Consider the following 19,607-nt stretch of genomic DNA (forward strand, 5'->3'; position numbering starts at 1 on the left):
CAGGTTTTGTGTCTGTGGTCTGGGAGGAGTCTTCATCATATCAGCACTGTCAGCTTGTAACACTGACTGACTGATACCCAGTATTGAATAAAAGACCAGCATTGACCTGATGTAGATTTGTGTGTCCCTGCTGTACTCAGATTGAACCATTTCTCTCCATCTATTTCTGGAAGTTTTCCTTCTTTCTCAGCAAATGAAAAAAAAAAAAACTAATCAGAGTGCAATGTTACCTCTTTACGGGACGAACACTGTGACTGTGCTTGTTTGGGACGTGCTGTGAAATTTCATCCATACAATTACACTCCCTCTCATTTTCATTTCCAGTGCCACGGTCTGTGGGACGAGGACGACCCCAAAGACAAGAAAGAGCCTCCTCATCAGAGTGAGTCCGAGGACGAGGGAAAGGACAAGGAGGAGAGCGAGAAGGAGTCTGAACCTGCCTCCTCAGTGATCAGTGAGACCAGAGGCTCCACTCACACCTTAAAGTCCATAAACTTTGGGACCTCCATAGATTCAGGACATGTCCAGGTGCACTTCCCACAACAGCAGACCTACCAGCGTCGCAAGAGCTCCAGCGGAGGCTCGCACATTTCTCACCGATCTCTTCACTCTTCTGCACGGTCAAAGAGAGGTGAGGATGCTTTTCTATTTCCTGTTTGCTGCTGCTGAATGGTAGTGTATGGCGATTCCCTGATTCCCTGGAGAACTGGTTCAAATATGAGAAACATGAAAGTCAACAATTAACACTCTGTCCCTAAAATTAAGCTCTTCCAGCAATGATAAACAGAAGGAATTATCTGGACTCGTGTCACGCAAAAACATTTCTTGTGCTCTCTCTCCTCCACCCCTGGATGAGGTCTCTGTGTGGGGCTGTACCAGTGACTCACGGTTCATTTACAGCTCGAAATGTAAATTGTTTCCACAGGAAGTACTGCCTCCCACAACAGCAGCCGCAAGGATGGCAGCGAGGCCAGCGTCCACCAGAAGACCCGCAAACAGATGATCATGGAGAAGCTGAGAGAGCAGCTCTACAAAGGAAAAGCTTTCATCATAAAGCGGTACGATCAAGCACAGTTGGGTTTTTTTTTTGTTTCTAAAACTCCACCCACAGATGCTCCACATTTTGAAATGTGGTTGTACAAGAAAGTGTGTAACTTTATGAGGCCACTGATGAGAAGTGTGCTCAGCAAGTATTCTGGATGAATAATGGAGGATGCGCTGTGGAAAATGACATCAGGGATACACCAGCTGAAACCTTTCAAAGGTCTAAATTTAGACCCTTAATTATAGCATTCCCGTCCGGCCAGTCAGTGTAATTTTTGTAAGTGCTACCACGGATGATTCAAAAATGTTTTTGCTCTAAATTTAATCACCGTGGAACCACTGGTTTCTGAGATATTATGTCTAAAACAGCAACTGAAACGCACCAAAATGATGCTTGATTCCGTCACGAATAACATGCACATGACACACAAATATCCAAATATCCACAAAACAAAAAAGAAAAGAGAAAACCAAAACAAAAAACAGTGATTCAGTCCAACATGGGACCTGAACCATTATCACCTGTTTCCTCAATCATAACAACACAAACTCCTTCCTTGTTGTTCCTTGTAGGTTCATGGAGCTCTACCTTCCCATGAGGCAGTTCTTCTACAACCTGATCCATCCAGAGTACAGTGCCGTCACAGACGTCTACGTGCTGATGTTCCTCGCTGACACCGTCGACTTCATCATCATTGTGTTTGGATTCTGGGCGTTTGGTGTAGGTTTATTTACATTTAGATGGGATTTTTCTTTCTGATCAACAAAATCTAATAGAACCGTCCTGTGCACCTTTTCCCCTGTAGAAACACTCAGCGGCAGACATCACCTCGTCTCTGTCGGAGGATCAGGTGCCGGGACCCTTCTTGGTCATGGTCTTGATCCAGTTTGGGACCATGGTGGTGGACCGGGCCCTCTACCTCAGAAAGTCTGTCATGGGAAAGGTTATCTTCCAGGTCATCCTGGTCTTTGGCATCCACTTCTGGATGTTCTTCATCCTGCCTGGAGTCACAAAGAAGTAAGAACCTAATCTGCCCTCAAATTAAATATAATCATCTTTTAATTTGAAGTCATTTAGTCACTTGATTAATTACTGAGGAGCCATGATAGCACAGAATCTGTGTCTCACAGCAGCCTGAGAAACTTGCTCAAAATATGCTTTAAATAATTGCAGATTTTCTGTAGAGCTGCAACAATTATCTTAATATTATTATATAAATCAATTAGTCAATCATCAGAAAAATAATAGGCATCAATTTTGATAATTAAGTTATTGTCTAATTCATTTATGAGGCAAAATTGCTTTAGATACAACCCTAATTTTCTCATTTTTAAACGTAATAATGCCTCTCAGAGAGTTCTTCATTGGAAAAAGCCTCCATCAATACCTGTTGTGACAGGAGTTTGTCTAGTTAAGTTACTTTGTTTCTGACAAAAGCAGCAATGTTAAGACGTGGTGAGTTTTTTTGTGATGTCTATAAATTCCATTTGTGGTTTTATTCATGTTTACACAGTGTGTGTCTGTTTTGTCTTCTCCTCGTAGGCGTTTCAGTGAGAACACAGTCGCTCAGATGTGGTATTTTGTCAAGTGCATTTACTTCGGGCTGTCGGCCTATCAGATCCGCTGTGGTTATCCTACTCGCGTTCTGGGAAACTTCCTCACCAAGAGCTACAATTATGTCAACCTCTTCCTGTTTCAAGGGTGAGTGATGCTGGGAAAGTATCATTTCTTCCAGCTGGGCAAACAGGTCCGAGGCCCCGGTCATGTCAGGACATGTGAGACAGCTGCTGCTGCAAAAACATGACACCTGGACTTGACATGTGTAACCAAATACTTGTGAAAGGGGACATCAATATTTCTAATTGTTAGTGTTTGTCTTTTGCATATGTTTGTATTCAGCTCTTTAATGTCATATCTAGGGCTGAAATGATCTGATTTGGGTTTTGGTCTGTGTCTGAGAAAACGAGCAAATTATAGTCTTCAGTCCTGCGTGCTTGTGATGGCCATTTTTCACAATTTTACACAACTTACTAGCTTTTTCCAGAAGTTTCATCAGAATCTCAGCGGGTGACAAGTACAGTAGTCGTCATCCGCTGAGACAGACTGTAAGATGCTGTTGAAAGCGCCAGAAACAATCTAGCACGTCAAACCTGACTAAAGATTTTCGTTCCAGAATGAACCTTCACACTAATTGTAAAGCAACTACCAGAAAGGTGTAGGCAGAAGCCACAACCTGTGACACAAGCATGACTTTGTGATTTAGATTTAATTTCGTTTCAGTCACTTATTTTTACCATGATAACTGAAACAGCTCTGTTGTTTCCAGTTTCCGCCTCGTGCCATTTCTGACGGAGCTGCGAGCCGTGATGGACTGGGTTTGGACTGACACCTCTCTGTCTCTGTCCAGCTGGATCTGTGTGGAGGACATCTACGCTCACATCTTCATCCTCAAATGCTGGAGAGAGTCTGAGAAGGTGTTTTTCATCGAGGCATTATTCTGGTGTGAAAAGAATTACCTTCAGAGCCAAAGCCCGTCATGTCGGAATCCAGGCTTGAATATTTATTTTTGTTGAAGTAGATCTTTTTTTTCTATGGCTCCTTCAGGCTCGTGTTTGTTGCTTTGTGACTTTTGAAGAATAAATTCTGATCTGCATTGGCTGGGTGATGGCTGAAAGCAAAAGAAATATTGGCTCTAATATTAAATAGCAAAGATATGTTGTGTCCGTGGTGCCCACTAAAAATGTATTTATTCTCTGCCTCACTATAGTAAGTAATACACTCCTCAATCTTTACCAGTTCTACCTCCAGTTACCTGCTGTATTAAAGTTTTTGTTCCATGTTTACAGATCTAACCATGATCCAATGAACTGCCTAATTCTAATGGATTTCAAAAGTAGCCCTGGCATTAAAAATCATACAGCCACGGCCTTCAGTATGAGGGCTGCTGGAGTAAAGCTGGCACAAAGTTTCAGGAGCACTGCCTGTGGACAAACTGCACTGTACAGTAAAAACAACAACTCTCCTCTATCTAATCCCTCTGCAGAGGTACCCCCAGCCGCGAGGCCAAAAGAAGAAGAAGGTGGTGAAGTACGGGATGGGAGGGATGATTGTGATGCTGCTGATCTGTATCGTCTGGTTCCCGTTGCTCTTTATGTCCCTTGTAAAATCTGTAGCTGGAGTCGTCAACCCGCCGCTGGATGTCTCGCTCAAGATCACCCTGGCCGGCTTTCAGGTGTGGACGCTGTTTCTTTTGTCAGATCATTTATAGCAAAACAAGCCTGCCAAGTGCTTTACTGAGAAACCGAAAAGGCCAAGAAGAAGTAACAAGAGACCAAAGAGATGGTCTGCCCAAAGCCAAAGCCAGAGCCTTTTAATGTGACAAGAAATCCTGCCTCTGCTTTCTCCTTTTGAGAAGGGTTCAAGAAGATTTTGATCAAGTAAATAAATCTGTGACTCATTCCACGGCAACAGCCCAGGGTTTTATTTGAAGGTCTTGAAGTAGAACTTTTTGGTCAGTGTTTCAGGTACTGTTGGCATGTGGTGGGAGAGAGAAACCAGATGAATGTGATATAGTTTCTAGGTTGAGTATCGTGGTTGCAGGGTTCTTTGACTGTTTGACAGATTCAGTGCAGTTACAAAGATCCTTGACAAGATTCTGCTCCTTTTTTTTTTATCTCCCTTTTTTTCATTTCCTCTTCTCACAGCCCATCTTCACCATGAGCGCTCAGCAGAAACAACTGCAGAATGTGACGCCAGCTGAATTTGAAAAGTTCACCAAGATATATTTTGATAACGATGTAAGTACAAGAAATACAGCACAAATGTCAGTTGTTGTCTTCTTCTGATATGAACTCAAGAATTGCCTTACATGCGATTTATGTGCAATGTGTCAGTGTGTTTAAACTGTTTTTATAATTCAGTGTGGAGAAAAAGAGGAGTGGGAGATTACATTGTACATAGATTTACATTGATTGCTCTTTCTCTGACTATGACTGAACTTGAAGGTAATTCCTTACTTGTCATGTTTCCCAGAAGATGTAGCTTGTGTAGATATGTCCTAATTTTTTTAAACCTTATTTTAAACCCCCTTTATAAACACATATTAAAAGTGGCTATGTGTACAATTGAAACATTTCTGACTCAAATTCTGGTGTAAAACAAGACAAACAGTCTATAGCCATGCTAGCGGCTCTGAGGCTGAAATTTTGACCAGATTCAGAGGATCACCAAAGGTATTAAAATTCATCCTGAGGGAGACGTGAACGGCTCTACCAAATATCATGGCAATCCATCCAATAAAGACAACGGCAGGAAGTCATCAAAGTCAACAAAGTTAATTCTGTCCCAAATTTTGGGCCCATTCATCAAGTGGATGTGGAGATGTTTCCCAGGGTAGGTGAAAACTTTGGGGTGCAAGAGTCAGGGGATCACCAAGTCAGTAGGATTCAAACTCTGGAGACTATGGATATCTGTAGAAAGTGTTTTTGTGTTGGGGTTAGGAAGCCTTGCAGTGGCTGGAGGGCTACATGCCAGAGGACCTGATCATCGCTGAGCTGAAAGGCAGCTCCAACTCTCTGTGGACCATCAGTCCACCCAGCAGAAACAGCCTGATAGACATGTTGAACTCCACTGAGGACTTCCCCATCACTGTGTCCTGGTCTGTGCAAAGGTACGCAGTGACAACATATTCATTCATATTATCCATTCACCGTGTGTACCAGTTGCTAACTATGTGACAGTTAGTATCAGTTTGTATCATTTAAAATAACCAGTTAATATTAGAAATGAAAATGTAGCACACTCACAGACAGCTGCTGTAAGGTCAGCATCTTCTTCCTCTTGTTGTGATCTCAGGAACCTCAGTCTTGGTGCCAAGGCTGAAACCGCGTCTGGAAAACGAGTGAAGCCCCTCGACCCAGAAACGAAGCAGGCCCTCATCAGGCTCCTGAAGGAGCCGGAAAAAGAGTCACAAGTGTGAGTACATCAGCTGCGTCTGTGGTCTTCTCCACTGTGCTGTGGAATCAGGAGTTCAGTTCTCATATCAGTCAGTCAGACATGAGACAGTTTCCTCCTTTTTCATTTATTTCTTTTTAGTTGCAGGATTTGAAGGTGAGTACTGTGTGTTATAATGTATGAATATATATATAAGCTGTATACTATACTTATGCTTGTATGTATGTTCTGAGTGTGTGATAGGACATTTGAAACACAGAAAAAGATTTTTAACAGACACATAAATTATAGTTTGTAGACAAATTATCAAAGAATTATAGGGTCAAGTGGACTTTCTTCACTGTTAAACAGGACAACAATTACTATGAGAACTACACAGCGCCACAGTATTGGACCCTGAATCTGTCTTTTCACAAAAATATAGCAACTGTTCATCTTTTTTGCAGTTGTGTTCCAACACATTGAGAAATAAATGAGACAAACTGTTTTCTGCTGCAGTAACAGCCTCTTCTCCTCTGCAGGACGCTGAGAAACATCTTCCCTCGTTATATTCGAGCCCCCAGTGACTCAGACGCCAATCCTGTCGAGCAGCTGAATAAAGGTGAACGTCGCCATCTTGTACCGCTGCATAGACTGGACTGACTGTGACCTTTGCAGAGTTTTTACTTGATTTAGTGACGGCAAAGTAAAATTTAGGAGCCTCTATTTTAAATGGAAATTTCACTTTTCAGTAAATTGGCACGTTGTTTTAAAGTTCTTGCACATAAATATAATGCATTGACTCATCTTTGTACATTTATTTAGAGTTGTAACATTTCTGACGATGCTGCTCCAGTGGCACCATCAAACAAGAAAGAACGCCATCACTAACACAAACCTGTGCCGTCAGAATAATCTGAAAGATTTTAATTTTACAGTAAAATTTTACTCATATTTGCAAAGTTACAAATAACTGCTTTTAAAGCACAGCTTTTCCCCCAAAATGGATACATATATTAGGTAATAAAGTAGAAGTCTTTATTCTCTTTTCCCCCTCATCCTCTGAAACATGCTTTTTTATTTTTTATTCGGATTAGAATCACTAGCATCATGTCGTTCTTTACCGTTGTAGATGAAGAGATGTTGGACATAGACGTGACGTTGAAGCAAGCTAATAACCTGTCAGATCAGAACCAAGAATGGTGGATCGTCAACCAGACGAAGCCCGGCCCGATAGAAAAGAGGAGTCAACAATGCATGTGTGATGCAGGTCTGGAGGTTTACATATTCAGCGACCAAGTCAGCCCGCCCAGTCTGGGCTTCCTGGCTGGATACGGGTAGGTAGTGATTGATGTTAAAAACACTGTGGATTTAAAAAAATAAATAAAAAAGATGTGTCTTATCTTGATTACATTCAAATTTCAAATTTCCACTCCACAGTCGACTTAACACCATCTACCGGCTGGGGAAATAAGATTATAAGGAATCTAAAAACCGAGCATTTCCCTTCCTCTCTTCCCCGTCTAGGATCATGGGCCTGTACGCCTCGGTGGTTCTGGTCATCGGCAAGTTTGTGCGCGAGTTCTTCAGCGGTATTTCCCACACCATCATGTTCGAGGAGCTGCCCAACGTGGACCGGATCCTCAAGCTGTGCACCGACATCTTCCTGGTCCGAGAGACGGGGGAGCTGGACCTGGAGGAGGACATGTACGCCAAGCTCATCTTCCTCTACCGCTCGCCAGAAACTATGATTAAGTGGACCCGGGAGAAAACTCAGTGAAACTCAGCGAGGGTACGTTGAATTGTGAAGGCGAGTCAAAGCTTTTTTCGGAGACGCTGGGTGGTCGCTCTGTTGGTGTGAGCCGCTATTTCAGCCCATTCACCAGCTGAGGACCAACTCTGTCCTCCTCAACTGAGCTCTGATGGCAGTGACACAGTGTTAGCTCCACACAAAAACACTTTCTGGTATTTTTTACTCTCAACTGATGGAAAACAACAACAGATTACAGTCATATTATTAACAATTGAGCACAAAATTTGCCGGTGCTTGTATTTATCTTGCAAAACATGGCTCAGTTTGGCATCCGGTGGACAAAATAAGCAGCTGGTGTTCAGTTGGAGATGGAGAGAAATCTTTTCAGACATTTTTCCTAAGATATAAAAAGTCTTATCCCTAACATAAAGGTAGATTTTTAAAGACCCCTCGCCACTCTTCGCGTCTGTCATCATCACATTATCTCAATTGAACAGCAGGCGGAGAGAAGCTCGAACTGGCTGCAACATTACTCTTTAAGGGCTTCCCACCAACAAGTAAGTGCACAACAATGACAACATGAGCACAATCTTATATTTTCTCCAACTGGAACACTTCAATTGTGGGAATTGTGCAATATCGAGCTCTCGATTCTCCACGGGGACCGAAAGGAAAGGGTGGTTCTGACTAAGACACATGAACATAGCCCCACCGTTTCTTCTGTTTGTTTTTTTTTAACGTCAGAGGCAACACGTGGGACCTCTCCAGACACAATGCAGAAAACATTATCAGACAATCTTAACTTGCCTTATTTTGTTTGTATGAGAAGAACTGAAACTCTCATCGACTACATATCTTTCTCAGGAAGAGCTGTTTCCACAGATATTCATTGTATGAGTTCTATGTTACGATATGTAGGCTTTGATGGAATCTAAAAGAATATGAGATTGTAGAGAAGATGACAACTGTTTAAATGGCATGACATTTAATGTGGATATTGTTCAGTTGGACTGATGCTGAGTTTGTTTACTGCAGAGTGACGCAGTTTAAGGACGTATTAAGAAAGTAAACGTATCGCTGTGGACTTTTTTTCCTCACACAGAATGAGAATAATTGCCAATCATCCATGTTCTGAATCATCTACAGGTTGGCTAGAGTCGCAACCAGCAGAGGGCTGCTTCTGAATCAGGGTAATGTGCATTAAGTGGTAGACTCTTGCACAACATTTGTGAACCTCTGGCTGTTTTTAACATTCACACTCATGAAAACTGTGGCGCCCACAGCTGTGCATCAACATCCTCATCAAGATGAAAATTAAAGAGACTCAAAAAAGATTCCTCACATAAAGGGCTGCAACGTGAAGCCCTTTGGTCCATACTATGCATTAGAGGACACTGTAGCATGGAAGAGAAACTTCATAATTAATTTTCATTAAATGTACATTCAAGTGTAAGGGGACAGGATATGCCACGGGGGAATGAAATGTGAAATTGTACCTGTATGTTTAAGGCAATGTGGTATGACAGAGGTCCAGAGATCTGCAAATAAAACATCTGGAAAGGTGTTGAGTTTTTGTAATGTGCTGCTCTTTGCTTGTGGAGACAGACTGTGAGTGAGGAGGTAGAGAGGCTGTTTGCTGGTCAACAGCTTTTCAACAGGGTTTTGATGGAAAACAACCTGGGACCCTCCTGGGACCACTGACCAAACCAACCCCAACTTATTTTATTTTGATTTTCATATCTTATACAATGCACTACAACTTAAATACATTTTTTTTGCTCTCTTGTTCTATTTTTCTTACCAATGAAGTGACAGTGCTCTAACAAATATTGTGAATGGGAAGTAAAGAAAGAACATAAGGAAATGCATTTAGAAAGTAAATAAAATAAAAAATAATGAAAGGGGATAGTAATGAAAGTTATAGCGGGTGTACATTATACAGTACATTAATTTCTACCCTCATCAATCTACACTCTATACCCCATAATAACAAAGAGAAACGAAAAGAAGGAAAAACTGAAATATCACATTGACACTTTGCTATGTCAAATGTAGCTCAGGTTCCTCCCATTTCTCTTGATCATCTTTGAGATGTTTCTACACCTTGACTGGAGTCCACCTGTGGTCAATTCAGCTGATTGGAGTTGATTTGGAAAGACACACACCTGACTATATATAAGGTCTCACAGCTGACAGTGCATATCAGAGCAAAAACCAAGCCATGAGGCTGGAGAGGATGTCCACCGATGGGCCTCAGCTGACCTGACAGAGCTTGAGAGGATATGCAGAGAAGAACGGCAGAAAATTCCCCAAATCCAGGTGAGCAAAGCTTGTTGCATCACACCTGAGAAGACTTGAGGGTGTAATCACACTGAGTGAAGAGTCTGAAGACATGTCACTGCAATGACTGCATGTCAATTTCTAATATTTATTTATTTATTTATTTTAGCGTAAGGCTGGTACACAAAATATGAAAAAGTTAAAGGGACTGAATACTTACTGAATTCTCTGTATGTCCTTTTACTTTTGAATACTTTTACCTGTATCAGAGTATTTTACAGTGTTATACTGGTATTTTACTCAAGTAAAGGTTGTCAGTATTTGTGGTTTAAGAGGGTAGAATGGGTTGCACTGCATCAATAGGACGATTACAGGACTCCACCTCTTTTCAGATCTGGGCCTTTTGAACTGTAGTACATATAATTTATACAGATGTTACTTTAGAAACGTAGTTTGAGTCACGTGAACTCTCAGCAGTTAATTTGACCAACTCATTTCAAGTCAAAAGACTTAATCAGAAATTTTAAGTTGAATTAACTTAAAATCAATAAATATTAGATGAATACACGGAATACCTAGGGCTCTATTTTTTTTTTTCAGTATACTTTCGCCCAATCAAATTACATCTTTTACAAATACTGTACACACAACTTCATACTACATTTAAGGTTAATAACTGACACAAGGAGATGTGCAGCATTTTTATTTTCACCTGTTACAGCGTGTACTGGTGTGCAGATTTGGTCTTGACGATGCACAGACGCACTGCAGAGTCATTCAGAGTGGGAGGGAAACACAAGCAGCACGACGTGCAAATTAAATATCGCTTACCAGGGAGAGAGAGAGAGCGCATTAGCCTCATCAAAGATAAATAGGTCTAAGGAAGCTACACAGTCATCACACGTCTGTCGGAGGCCGGTGTGGTGCAGACACATTCTCACTGATGTGGAAACTGTCTGCTAACTCGTTTAAGAAAATGTACAGACCATAAAATGCCACACAACGGAAATGTTTATTGATGCATGTGCAAAGTTTGGACATTTGCTTTTGAGGAATATACAAGAAGTGGGCAACGGTACAAATAAAAAATGTAAACAGTCCCTTTTTTATTATTTTAGTGACAGAATATTTTTGAATTGGCATTTAAATGATCTTGTCTGTAGAGGAATTCTCGCATTCTTTGTATGAACACTAAGATAAATGACACAAATTCAGTATTTAAAAAGGAAAAAAAAATCACTGCATGGTCCCTTTTTCATGTTTAAGTAGTTTTAATTTGAGGATTGTACTATGGAAATTGGTAGACACAGCCATGAGGTTTTTTCTTTTTCTTTTAAAAGGTGGATAACGCACACCTCGAGGTAGACAAACGGTCTACAATTGGCTACAAGCTGCATCATCATTCCTTTTTTAATTCATGAATAAGCGCTTATGTTGAAAACGGATTGAATCATTTTTAAGCATTAATATTAACCAATTCATCACAGCATTGGTTTTGATTTCATTATTCCAAACATGCATTAACTAACTGCATATTGTTCCAGCACTTTTTCAAGACTGTATCCATTAATATTGAATAAATTAACTACAAGTAGTACAAAGAAACACCTAATATATTGATCAACTTATTAGACATATTTCTTAAAGTATTTGATTTTTAATATATCTATAGTAACCTTTCCACAAGCAATAACAGCAAAATGTACAGCTTCACAGAAACAAGAAATGGAACATTTACATACAACAGGCTTTCATACATTATTGAACATTGAAGAGTGATTTTTCATTACACAGAGGATCCACCTCAAAGAAATGCAAATTAAAAGGCTGTTTGCACTTGACTCTTCTGCAACACCGACTGTAACTGTTGGGGTTTTAAATGTGTTTTTTTTTTTTTTATTATTATTTTTTGCACGATAAAGATCAAAACAGTCGCCCATCTGGGCTTCAGAGCTGAGAGGGTTTGTCAAGGTTTTTAACTCGTACACAGAGGGTGTAGTGCTGGAACAGTAGATAGGTAGAGTCAGCACGTTGGAGGCTAACACAGCCCGCCCTCATAATCATCATCCTCATCGGCGGCAGCTGGCGCCCCACTAGCACCACCCTGTGGAGCAGCTGCAGCCTTCTTCTTCTTTCCTCCTCCTCCGGGTACCCTCAGGGAAATGGCCAGCTTGGCGTACTGTGAGGCAGCAGAGAATAAAAAGTGTCATCAGGGGCTGGTTTCACAAAGATAGACTTGAATATAACAAATAGTCAGACTTCAGATATACTGAATTTATTCATCCTCTACAAAGCAGTTTAGCTCTTGACTATCTTAAGTCCTTACAATGGTAAAATGAATTCTGGGTAAATTAACACTTTTTTTTTGAAAATAAAAAAGTGGTCAACAAGGGAACCACATCCAACTGCTCAGCTCAGTTAACCTTAGCAGAAAATGTTTTGTCTTTTGGAAGAATTCAGCAGTTACAAGGATGTTGTACTTTGGAAATTCAACAAAGAAAGAAATGATAAAAATAAAATCTGATTTGGTCTCTAAACTCTTTTCTCAGCACTCTCTCCATAACAATGTCAACAAACGGCAAATTATGAACCATGTTTTCCTGTTTGTTGTTGTTGGGTGCTACTGCTCAGCACAGGTGTCATTGATTGTTACCATGGTAACATAGGTCTTAGGCCTAAGTTAGTCTGGGGATAAGGTGTCTGTTTTTGGCTTAAAATGAGTCGGTCCTTATTTTTGTGAAACAGTCTCACTAACATTAGACTGATCCATGATCTCAGACATAAAAAAGGCCCTGAAACCTTCTTTTCTCAGTCAGCTTCTTACTGTGAATAACAGGGTCCTTCATGAAGACCACATTTTCAGAAGCAGTTCAAACATTTTGGTTATTTCATGAGATTTTCTTGAATTCCTGTTTTTGTCATTAGACTGAACTGGGGTGGGGGTGGGTGGGGGGGTGTCTCCAGTCACGTTTCGAAACTTTAAACCTGTAAGGTTGTTTGCTTATGCTAAATCTGATCAAACCAGACCCTCACAGCCCTTATGAGGCAGATTGAGTGTTAAAGTCTGTGCATGCAACTGGATTTATTTGTCATGGGGAGGTGGGGTGATTTTAAAATTACCTGCATTTGTCAGTGATTTATTTATTATTTTTAAATCCTGTCTGGAGCATGAATAGTTGTATGAAGTAAGCTGTGCAAATTACATACTTGATGTTTTTTTTAAGTGAAAAGAATATACATACAACCACTGCAGAAATCATATTAGAAAATGAACCTTTCTCCAAATGTTACTTCACTGTTACTTTGCATTTAAAAAGAAAATGTAACAGTAATTGTGACATGCAAATGACTTGACTTAAACATAATTGAAAATCTGTGGGTAGATCTTCAACATGCTGTGCCTGCAAGACAGGTAACATATCTGAGGTGGAAGTGATCTGCAGTTAGTGAGGGATAATTCTTAAATCAAGAACAGAAAGACTCACTTAGCTGACACAAAAAGTGCTTGCAAGCTGTGATATCTGCCAAAGGGGGCTTGCTAAGTCCTGACTTAGTAGAGCGCCCAAACCTTTGTACAAGCCACAGTTATTGTTTAAGTTCATGAACTTAAAGGTAACAGTGCTTTAAAATCTGAAGATTTGCTGCAGGGTTTGAATTTGTTTCTTTTCACTTCAAAAATCAACAAAGATGCCAAAACTCTAAACTAATCACCATCCCATCCCAATGACGATTACAGCAGCAATTACCTACAGCTTTTCTGTGAACTAACTGGTCCTCCTGTAATTTAAAACCCTGACCGGAGTGAAGAACTGTCACATCAGTGTGACATTTGATTTTTGTGTGAAAATGGAGGAGGTCAACAATGTTATGCTAATCTGATAAACAGAAACATGCTAACAACAACAACAACAGCAACAACACATTTGCCTCATTGGAAACCAGTAATTCAACTGAAAATAAATAAAGCTATCAGGAGAGCAAGATGCCATTAAAGCTCAGCAAACATGCTGTTCTAAGGTCAGCTACAGGTAGGGACTGCTATTCCCGTTTGGCTTTGTCCTGCTGAATGCCCTTGTCTACTGACCACATCCCTTTCTCCCTGTAAAGCTCATTCTGTCTGAATGTGTGGGAGTTTTCCTCAAACCTTAAATACAATTTTTAATGTATTCTAAATAAGTTTGGATATAATATAACTTTGTCATTTTATCCTATTAGATATTTGCATCATTACATCGTGTCATTATCAGCGTATGAATTCTTGAGTTATGGCCAAAAACGTGTTTTATGAGGTCAAAGTGACCTTGACCTTTGACCACCAAAATCTAATCAGTTCATCTTTGAATCCAAATTAACATTTGTACCCAATCTGAAGAAATTCCCTGAAGGACTTTCCTGAGATATCGTGCTCATGAGAATGAGACGGACAATCAGAAAACTGCCTCCAGCCACGGCTGTTGCTGGCGTGGAGACATGAAAAGCCACTGTTTGTTTAAAGAACTTCCATTCAGCAGACCATAAATATAACTACTCAGTAGTGTCATAGCAGTTTTTATATATTCTACATTGATGTGCTAGGAAATCATCTAACATATAAAACTTAAGTGCATTATCACAGCCTTGCAGGTGTATGCCTCCGCCACCAAGTCAAGCTGCAGGAAATATGGTCAGTCTCTCCTTCCTGAGTTACAGCTTTGAATAATGACCAGAAGTGTTTTTGCAAAACATTATGATGTCACAGTGAAGTTGAATTTGACCAACTGGATATAAAATGCCATCACTTCATCATTTTATCCTATTAGACCTTTGTGTTAAATTGTGTCATAATTAGTGTATGAATTTATGAGTTATGGCCAACCCATGGTATAATGTCTCTGGCCGTGTGTGTCGCCAGGGCAGAGACATAAAAACATAAACTTATTTGTCAGCAGTACTCACATCATTGTCCATGTACTTCAGTAAAGGTGAGTTGCACACGCGGTAGACCTGGTCCTCGTCCTGCTCGTCGTAGCCCTGCAGTAGCGTCTCCATGGCAATGCAATCTTCGCTTCCACTGTAGCCAGGCAGACTGGTGGAGATCAAGCAGCACTTCATGTAATGATTCTCAGTGTCAGTGGCAGCAGTGTTACACCATGAACAGGTGTATGTCATCACTAAACAAAGTCAGTCAAGAGAGCCAAGCCCGAACAAATTTTAATTTCCTCTCTGATGTTTTTTTTTTTTTCAGATGAAATTTGGACGGGGAAGCAGATGATTTTCCTGTGACCCTTGCTCAAGGCAACATCGGCTCCACGCAGTGGCAGTAGGCTCTGGATTACAGATGGTAACGAAACATTTGAATTCTCATACCTGTAACTTTCTCTGACACATTTATCAGCTGCTACGTAGTCCCCTCTGTGAAGATGAATCAGCACTTGGGCAGTTGTTTTCTAAAAAAAAAAAAAAAAAGAACACACCAATTTGATATAAGTTCCTTAAAATATATGTTCTTTTGTCTTGTCTCCATCCGTAGAAGATCAGAGGTCAGGGCCCTTTAACATCTGGTCAGGACTGTGTCTTGCTCAATGACACATCAAACAAAAGGATTTGGATCCAAGCTGATCAGGCTCACTGTTTAATACTCCAGCCTGCTGCTCTCTGACATTTTCTTCATTTTTCTATTAACAAATTCCCTAAAAGGACCAAAAACAACGATTTACACATCATCCTACCAACAAGTATTTGCTGTGTGGCCACTCAGTTTCATTTGATGACTGTGCAATTTATTTTATAGCAACCTCGCAAAAGCATTTTTTTTAGTCTGTGCTGCTGCGGCACACTGACAAGCCAAGAGACATAAACACCTGACTCTGTTCAACCTGTACAGTATAACCTGCGGAGAAACCATAACATTGGAAATGCTACAGTACCACATTACGTTTTGATTCACGTGCATGGAGAATTTAATGACATAGAAACTACGAGGTGAACCACCTTGAAGCACATGGGGAAGTTCTCGATCTCTTTGTACATGTTCTTCTCTTTCTGCAGAGCCACCGCTGCTTCGTCCAACCTGGTTAGAAAGATGAGAGCGGAGTGAGGACTGAGAGGAGCAGGTACTGCAGTTCAACATGATTATATAGAAACCAAATATCCGAAACTTAATGCATGAATTTAATAGTATTGAAAATGGATAGGAGAGACACAAGTGACATCTCAGTGCTATTTTAATATTACACCATTATAAACATCTCTGAACACTGTCAAAACTAAACTAGTTTTTTATTTTTTTATTTTTAATGCCAATCAAACACAATCTCTTTACCAGTTTTTTTTTAATTACTGAATAGAATAAAAGACATTGAAATTAACAAGCTCATCACCCCTAATACCTTTTTCTCATGTGACAGAATTTAACAAGATTTCTGAACAAAGGTTCTGGGTTTTTCCAGCTTTCTACATCAGCCTTCAACAAATGACAGCTATAACTGATACTGTGTTTGATCAAAAACCACCTCCTGCGGTTTGGCAGCGCAGGTGACTAATGTCAACCCCTCCTTCATTTCCTTTACCTTTTTAACCTGACCAGAAGTCTGGAGGCTTTGCCCAGCAGTTCAACAGCCTGACGCAGACGGTCCTCATTCTACAGACAGAAAACAAGGATGTATTAACTCAAGGAAATAAAAGCAACAACATCAGTGCAATGATTCAGTTATTGTCAGCAGCTCATTGTTACCTCAAACACACCAGCTGCCTTTTGATACAGGTCCACAGCTTTCTCCAGGTTTATAGGCTCAATCAGTCTGAGGAGAAATATGTGTTTCAGTTAGAGGGAGAGTCTCGTTCATGCGTGAAAAGAATTTCAAAACTTATTCTCAAAACTGACAATGTGAATTCAATCCATACAATATAATATACAGTGAAAGAATGTCTCATCATAGTTATAAATCTATCAAACATGTTGGCTGCTTGTTATGCTAACAGCTGAGGGATTTAGGCTTGATCTAATGCCTCAAGTGCGAAGTATAAAGTATTGTTTTTTACTTTCCAGCCCTGTCCAGAGCCATGGCAGCAGTGTCAGGGGTCCCGTTCTCCATGTACATCATACAGGCTTTCTCTATGTACTGGATGGCCTCTGGCATCTTCTTTTGTTCCTGTTACAGTGCAAACACAGCAAAGTTACAATTCTGCTCCATCTACCTGATGTTAATGACCTCAGTGTTAACGCTATGGCTGCACTCACCTTCATCATCATACCTGCCTGTTCAATAGCCCTGAGGAAGGAGAAGAGGAGTGAGAATAAAACAAGTGCTTTTTATGTTTTAGTGTAATATCGGGTAGGGCTGTCATCTCGTCATATCAATGATATAGCGCGCACAACAAGAACAGATGCCCAAATACGTCTGAGAGCGAGAGCAGCGTGTCAGCCTCTCATGACGATTTAGGACCTAAAAAGCGAGCTACTTCAATAGTATGGAAGTGGTTTGGCTACAAGAGGTCAGACCTCCAACAAAGACAAAAACAATACTACCGTGAAAGGTGGAAACACAACAAACTTGTTTCACCACTTGAAGCAAAAACACACCATCGACTTCAACCAGGCTATGAAGGCAGGCGAGGAGGAGATACTAGCAGCTGGTGATGTGCAGCCCAACAGTAAACAACTGACTCAACCGAGCATCGCTGCAGCACTCGCTAGTTGCACTCCATATGATCAAACGGTGGATGGAAATTACTGATGCGGTTACATATTGTTTGGCCAAGGATATGATGCCAATCCAAACGGTGGAAAAGGAGGGGTTAAAGCAACTGTTTAAAAAGCTCGACCCAAGATACAACATCCCAGGTAGAAAGACATCCTCGCCTGCGATGTATGAAGCATGCTGCGACAAACTAGCAGCTACACTATTGTCGGTGGAGATTTTGGGTTAAACTACGGGCATGTGGATTGCTGCTGTTTGTTAACATTTGTACTTAAAATTTGAGGTCAATTTTATCAGCTGACAAAATTGTGCAGGCTCCTGAAGAGTTACAAGGTTAAGTTACTTTAGTTATTGTTATTGTTGAACTAAAGTGTTAAGCAGTTATGTTATACTTAAGATTTCCAGAGAAAACACTACCTAGGCTACTCTTGTGCTTACATTTGACTCATGCTGAGTAACTGTGTATAATGCTGTGTCACTACTATTGCACTATAATGCTGCTGCTGTTGCCACCTTGTGGCAATAGATTCACACTTCGATTAGGTAGTCTGTCATCAATGACAGTAGCTCATTGGTAAAGGATGGAAAATGCACTAATAAATATAGTGCATTATCAGTGCATATATAATATTGTTTGCACTAATAAATGCTGCTGCCTACAAGATGCAATCACTGATAAAACGTTGTTCAGTATTTATTTATTTTTCTATATCGTCATAATATCATTATTGCTAATTTCCTTGAAATATCGTGATATAATTTTGAGGCCATATCGCCCACCCCTAATATCAGGGTTATAAAACAGGGATACTTACTTTGCAGCATGAAAAAGCCTGGAGGGAAAGTTAAGGAAATTAGAACAGATTCAAACAGCAGTAACATTTCGTTATAGGACTGTGGAGAGAGTACAGAGAGGATACGTCTTGTTTTCTGTGTGATATTCAGCTTCCTTCAGGTAAGCATCCTTTGCCTGGTCATACTGCTTGGCATTCTTGAAGCACACAGCTAAAATCAGGACACACTCAGTTAGCAATGAGTAATCTGTGGGTTATCTATTAAAGGGTTAGATTCTAGAAAGAATAATATTAATTTATGTTACCTGCTTTGGCGTATTCTGATGCAGCACTGTCATAATCAGGCTTCCACTTTGTCAGACTTGTCTTTAAGCTACAAAAACATATAATGATGTGCAAATTATAAACGACTTAAACAGACAGAATCAGTTGCATTATATGATTACTGTCAATTACAGAAGAAGACAAAATAGAGGCTAATGTGGTATCTATGTCGCATAACCTTTCTGGTGTAAATGCCTCAGTGGCCTTACAGCTAGCTAACATCAGTGGTGAAACAAACTGGTTTTCTGAGCAAGAAATAAACAGGATTTTCGTCGTTACTCACCATTTTTCCGCTTTAGCTATGTGCTCATGAGCTTCGTTTATCTTCTGAGCGGCCATGCTGTTACTGAAGTCGACGGGATATAATAAATTTGTTGTCGACAAACGCTGTGGATATTGTTGCCTCCGTGTTTGGATTAATATGAACTCCTCCTCAGCCGCAACGTCATGCGATGTCGCAGGCTACGGGCGCCGCAGTGGACAAAAAGTATATACAACGCATATAAACCGACCATGGTGGAACCAGATTGTCAAAATGCAGATCAGTTCAAAACAGGGGCAACAAGAGGGGACTGTATTACCCCAATGAGAAAAAGGGGCTTTTAATCAGTCTACCTTCTCTGTCATAAGATGCACAAGAGTGGAGCACGCATGAGAGAAGTGGACACACACAATTTAGTTAGAGCTCATTTAAACAAATTTATTATTTACACTAAAAAACAATCTGTGCTTTGCTGTCTGCTGTCATCTGTCCCTATCTTCCATCAGTCAATCTGTCTCAGAAATGCCATTCATAGTTT

The 19,607-nt window shown here is 40.4% G+C and overlaps 2 protein-coding genes across 2 annotated transcripts in view; one reads left to right on the forward strand and one right to left on the reverse strand.

Moving 5' to 3' along the window:
* piezo2 (piezo type mechanosensitive ion channel component 2) overlaps window positions 1-9,260 on the forward strand; it is a 79,268-nt gene extending 70,008 nt beyond the window's left edge. The window contains exons 42-54 of the mRNA XM_022757921.1: window positions 325-631; window positions 926-1,058; window positions 1,618-1,765; window positions 1,851-2,062; window positions 2,588-2,746; window positions 3,372-3,519; window positions 4,089-4,277; window positions 4,750-4,842; window positions 5,545-5,714; window positions 5,900-6,019; window positions 6,520-6,599; window positions 7,110-7,314; window positions 7,505-9,260. Of these exons, the coding sequence (XP_022613642.1) occupies window positions 325-631; window positions 926-1,058; window positions 1,618-1,765; window positions 1,851-2,062; window positions 2,588-2,746; window positions 3,372-3,519; window positions 4,089-4,277; window positions 4,750-4,842; window positions 5,545-5,714; window positions 5,900-6,019; window positions 6,520-6,599; window positions 7,110-7,314; window positions 7,505-7,757 (2,217 nt within the window). The 3' untranslated portion in view covers window positions 7,758-9,260. The remainder of the gene's footprint in view (window positions 1-324; window positions 632-925; window positions 1,059-1,617; window positions 1,766-1,850; window positions 2,063-2,587; window positions 2,747-3,371; window positions 3,520-4,088; window positions 4,278-4,749; window positions 4,843-5,544; window positions 5,715-5,899; window positions 6,020-6,519; window positions 6,600-7,109; window positions 7,315-7,504) is intronic.
* A 1,836-nt stretch (window positions 9,261-11,096) lies between these two features.
* napg (NSF attachment protein gamma) lies at window positions 11,097-19,242 on the reverse strand. The gene is made up of 12 exons (XM_022758020.1): window positions 19,091-19,242; window positions 18,789-18,856; window positions 18,610-18,694; window positions 18,505-18,522; window positions 17,230-17,260; window positions 17,031-17,140; window positions 16,723-16,789; window positions 16,559-16,629; window positions 15,981-16,059; window positions 15,357-15,436; window positions 14,946-15,075; window positions 11,097-12,189 (listed from the first exon to the last, which is right to left on the reverse strand). Exons 1-12 carry the CDS (start codon window positions 19,144-19,146, stop codon window positions 12,049-12,051), a joined length of 936 nt encoding a protein of 311 aa, XP_022613741.1. The 5' UTR covers window positions 19,147-19,242; the 3' UTR covers window positions 11,097-12,048.
* Between the last annotated feature and the right edge of the window lie 365 nt (window positions 19,243-19,607).

The sequence above is a fragment of the Seriola dumerili genome, unplaced genomic scaffold (assembly GCF_002260705.1).
Source record: "Seriola dumerili isolate Sdu_G_001 unplaced genomic scaffold, Sdu_1.0 BDQW01000291.1, whole genome shotgun sequence".
Classification (NCBI taxonomy): Eukaryota; Metazoa; Chordata; class Actinopteri; order Carangiformes; family Carangidae; genus Seriola; species Seriola dumerili.

Excerpts from the sequence above, each read along its gene's own strand:
- napg (XM_022758020.1), bottom strand. The coding sequence starts at position 19,146 with ATGGCCGCTCAGAAGATAAACGAAGCTCATGAGCACATAGCTAAAGCG. Across the intron at positions 16,630-16,722 it reads AGGCAGCTGGTGTGTTTGAG|AATGAGGACCGTCTGCGTCA; the intron begins GTAACAATGAGC and ends TTCTGTCTGTAG. Across the intron at positions 15,076-15,356 it reads TGTGTCAGAGAAAGTTACAG|TCTGCCTGGCTACAGTGGAA; the intron begins GTATGAGAATTC and ends GATCTCCACCAG.